Raw genomic sequence first — 4804 nt, forward strand, 5'->3', positions numbered from 1 at the left:
GCGTGGTGTGCGTGAAGACCACTTGAGCCTTGTGTCTCCGGTGGCTTCAAGGCCACACAATGGCGGATGTGTCTGTCCCCGAGTGTCTCACTGGCGAGGAGATAGTCAGGCTTTGTTGTCTCCGTCAAGGCTCACTTCTGTCTACTTGCCCATCCGGCTGCCTTGTGGGCACTGGCGGACTTCAGGCTGGCTTTGCATGGTTAGCTTGAGAGGTGGTTAGCCCTATGAATCCTATGATGAAGGGAGAGAAGACTACATTTTGAGGCTATATTCGTTGCGAGCAAAGCCAAGTTTGAAATTCAGAAGCATTACAAACACTGCAATTTGTGGGGAGTATGATCACGTTTTGCATATCTTAAGGCATAGGCTTGTTAGTTCTGGAAATTTAAATGGGTAATTTCCTTAATAAATAATGAAGTTCATACGAACACCTGCCAAACGGCCTTGTGTTATGTGAAGACGTATGAAGTATGATTACATAGAAATTAGGGATGGCCAATGAATTTCAAATAATCGTTTTAATTATCAAGATCGACTTTTATTATTGAAAGTCGAAAATAGTTTTTTTTTAAATTATTATTTATAATTGTTTTATTTTATTTTTATTTTGTCTCTTTAAGAATGACACCGTTTGTCCGTGTGACGTTGCCGTAGGAGCTGCGCACCAGAGCTGCACGGCTCTATGCAGTGCAGCACCCAGTAGCTCTAGACATGTAGAAATGGTCTTAAACTGTCTACAGCAACACTCAGCCACAAGGAAAAGGTTTCAAGGCTTGTTACTGCATGAAGAAAAGCTGATATTCTGTCTACTGTTCCCTGAGCCATCTTGGCGCTATGCTAACGCTAATGTTGCTAACGGCTAACGTAGGTCTGGCTGCCTACATCACCACACGGCCATTTTGGTAGGAAAACAACAGGTGATTGTGATCAATTAACAGGTGATTACAATCAAGTGACACTTACAGCGAATGAGCTGTGTGTATTGTAGCGCCATATTGGTAGGAAAAAGGCTTGTGACATCATCGGAATACTATGAATTGACAATAAGAGTACCAAAGTCACCCCCTCTCCCTGTCCATGGGATTTCATCCGCCATTCATTTGTAAAATGAATGTAAAATTTGAAAACTTTGGCCCAGTGAATTTCGACTAGTGTTTTTGCTAGAAATGCCCATCCCTAATAGAAATATTTGTTGATTTGTTCACAGGCAGTTACACTTTTCTCTTTGTGCCCAGGCCCCGTATCCTAACCAATCTCTTGTCTCTTGCAGCTCTGCAGTGTGTGGATAATGTGACGCCGTGTGTTAACAACGCTACATGTCAGAACTTCAGCAACGGCACAGGATACTGCAGGTAAGATTTACTGGCTGGGTCTGTGATTAGGGATATAACACGGTATGACATTTCACAGTATGGTACAGTGTACGGTATCGACCAAAATACCACAGTATACGGTATTTCACGCTATAAATCTTCACACGCAATCCCCAAAATAAGATCAATCCCAACCCATCAGGTTTTGCTCACGCATGGAAGGGGGAATAAAAAACAAAGTACATCAGCACTGGGAACAATACCAATACACACATTTCCACCTCCAAGATGTTTTTTTGGGCCATCTCTGGGATTTTGTTAAGTATTCTCTTGCTGCTATAGAATTTATAGCTCTTGGCTTTGCCAATAATATATTTTACTGCCCACTGTTTTGTTTCTATTCATGCCTGTCAAAACAATGACGAGACATGATATTTATTACACGAGGAAATAACTCATTCAATATAATAACTGAGAAAACACAATCAACTGAAAATTGATTCAATCAAGTAGTTTATTAATTGTTACCATACACACCATTGTAGCTTTTGCGCCCTGGCAAATGCCAGTTTGCTGCCGACTGCCAGCTTGGAATTACCTGCAAGGTAAGTCTCTCCTACTATATCCAGTTGGAATAACGCGTTTCACTGTAAAGGACTTGTGTGACCTGTGTGATCTATGCCTTCCACTTTCTGACAACTCAGCCTAGTTTGTAATTAGGAGTGAGCTATCTTTATAATTGTGTTGCCACTCCCGAGCCAAATCCCCCAACGAAAACGCACCATAGCCGCTTCATGAACCTATCATATTTCATTAAATGTGATGTGAATCACACGTTGTGTCTGTTCCCAGACCTTTTGGAATTTCAACACTCTGCTGCTACTTCTGTAATACTGTACGGGTCGGGAACGGGAAGGCAACATTCCTTAATCAATGTTTGACATTCCCTCTGTCTAATTGAAGGTCAGATAGAACAATGTCCTGCAGGTGCAAGGAGGCTTATTGTGTGTGTGTGTGTGTGTGTGTGTGTGTGTGTGTGTGTGTGTGTGTGTGTGTGTGTGTGTGTGTGTGTGTGTGTGTGTGTGTGTGTGTGTGTGTGTGTGTGTGTGTGTGTGTGTGTGTGTGTGTGTGTGTGTGTGTGTGTGTGTGTGTGTGTGTGTGTGTGTGTGTGTGTGTGTGCGCGCGCGTGCGCGTGCGTGCGTGCGTGTTTGTGTTCGTGTTCATGTTCACCTCCAATATAAGGAATCAGTGTTGGTAAACAGGCAGCTTACTGGGGGCAACTTTATAACGGGACCCATGGAGCCAGCCTTGAGTGTCTCACTCTAGCAGGCTGTGCTTTAGTTTTTACTAAATCCACTTCATTTTAAAAACTGTGACAGTTCACACAACTTTAACATACATATATTATACATCAGACCCTTGAGCTACTTCTGCAAAATATGATGATGAAAGATACATCCTGCGGATGCGCTGGGACACGTCCTCAGTGATATAACCTGGGGTCATTGGGTGTTTTGGATCTTTCAACATCAGATACCCTTACCCAGGCGACCCAGCCAGGGTTGATCAGACCCCAGCTTGCGTCCCAGCAGCACTAGGACACCACACAACTTTAACATACATAATATATTATACATCAGACCCTTGAGCTACTTCTGCAAAATATAAGTGATGTGATGTATAGTTTTTGCGATATTAACGTTTGTTTGGCACAACTCATACTATAGTTAAGTGCTGCGGTTCCGCATTGCCGGGTGGTCGTGATGTCACGCTGATTCGTCCTACAGGAAGGTCTCAATTGTATCAATTGATACAATTTCTTCCTATCTACACTATCACTCTCTGCGTAGGCTACAAGGACAAATGCTGAGGAATTCAAGATTGCTTTGAGTTTATGTTAAGTGTTAATGATGAATTCTGATGTGTAGCATGACTGGAAACAAATTTGCATTAGAGGACTTATGAGACTGGTATGTGAACATCTCTGTGAATTATTGGGCCATAATTTTGAAATAATTTGTCCCTGAAAAGTGCTTGAAAACTATCATTACAAAAGAGTGGCAAGTGCAACCCTGATTATGACTAGAATTATGACGTCAGGAGACATTTTATGCATAGTCAAGAATTTTAATAAGAGAGCGGCATGGACTGAGAGAGGCTTATGAACCCGAGCCAAATTTACACACGCCTTCCACTCACTCTTTCATTTATTCGCAAAAGATTTATTGTGCAGGATGCTCATGATGCTAAATGGGATTTTTCAGTGAATATAGATCATTGATTTACGAAGATCATCGTATATGATCTGCATTGATTATAGCAGATGGAATGGAATACAACAGCCTGCTTAAGATGCAAAGGGGTTGCATTTTCCACTTAACAAGAACACTTACATTCTGAAGTAGGCCAATCTCCAGTCGGCCAATAAGCACTTTCATGTTTCTAGTGGATGTATAGGTACCAGCCAGCGGTCAGTTGCATCATTTGTAACTGCTGTTATCTTCCCCTGCCTGGCGATTCTGTTCTCCCTCCTTCATATTTCAGTTCTTATTTTCTCTATGAATTGAATGATGAGTGTGATGCTATGCTAACAGGGACAGCAGCAGACAGGCCTCGTGCCTGGCCTGATGACACAGAGAGAGAGAGGAGTCTCTCAGTCTTGTTTAGAAGTCAGCTGACACACCGCAGGCCTACTGTTACACTGATTAACTAGTGCTTTTTCTGTGCCGTCCTCATGCAAACATGTGCACAAACACACACGCGCGCGCACACACACACACACACACACACACACACACGGTCATACACACACACACGGTCATACACACAGGCACACACACACACACACACACGGTCATACACACATGCCTCTATGCGACCTGTCTGTTCCTGTCTGCATTGTGCCACTGGTCAAAAGGCTCATTGTGTGTGATAATCCAATTATGTGTTTATTAGTCTTCCCAGTGTTTTAATGGTGGCTGGTTGTAAGTAAACAGTCACTGTGACCTCTTGGCTGAGACCAGCCTAATAATGTCATGGATCAGTCCAGGGGTCAGACTGGGAGGAACATTATAATTGTAATGACAATTACTGTGATGGCGGGCCGTCGTCGTCGAGGGACATCTATGTTTCATGCCCCATAAAGGGTGGGGTGCAAGCTGATTTATTGTGTTTTTAGCTGATTTCTTTTTAGTTCTAAAGTGCAGCAGGCCTAGTTACGAACAGAAAAGTCATTGACACACATCACAGGCGAAGAAGGCAACAGCGACCCACTCTAAAGTCAGTCCTCGAGCCACTCAACTCTGACTGAGACAGTGCCACAGTGGAGAGTGAAGGAATGACCTTTTACAACCTGCGCATGGCGTTGCTCTTCAACTTGACGTTGCAGCTATGGCCTCTTGTGGCATAGCGAGCTGCAGAGTCTCCTTTAGGTATGAGAGAAGCCGTGGAGGTGGACGAGCCGCCTCGCCTCGCCTCGCCTCGCAGGGCAG

General features: G+C 43.5%; 1 protein-coding gene across 1 annotated transcript in view; it reads left to right on the plus strand.

Moving 5' to 3' along the window:
• Window positions 1-1270: 1270 nt before the first annotated feature.
• Window positions 1271-4804, plus strand: part of LOC310771928 (neurogenic locus notch homolog protein 2-like) — a gene marked incomplete at both ends in the record, with an annotated part of 25536 nt that continues 22002 nt past the window's right edge. The window contains one exon of the mRNA XM_083664427.1: window positions 1271-1352. Coding sequence (XP_083520553.1) covers window positions 1271-1352 — 82 coding nt within the window. The remainder of the gene's footprint in view (window positions 1353-4804) is intronic.

Source organism: Poromitra crassiceps (genome assembly GCF_964638095.1).
Source record: "Poromitra crassiceps genome assembly, contig: HAP1_SCAFFOLD_1521, whole genome shotgun sequence".
In the NCBI taxonomy this organism is placed as follows: domain Eukaryota; kingdom Metazoa; phylum Chordata; class Actinopteri; order Beryciformes; family Melamphaidae; genus Poromitra; species Poromitra crassiceps.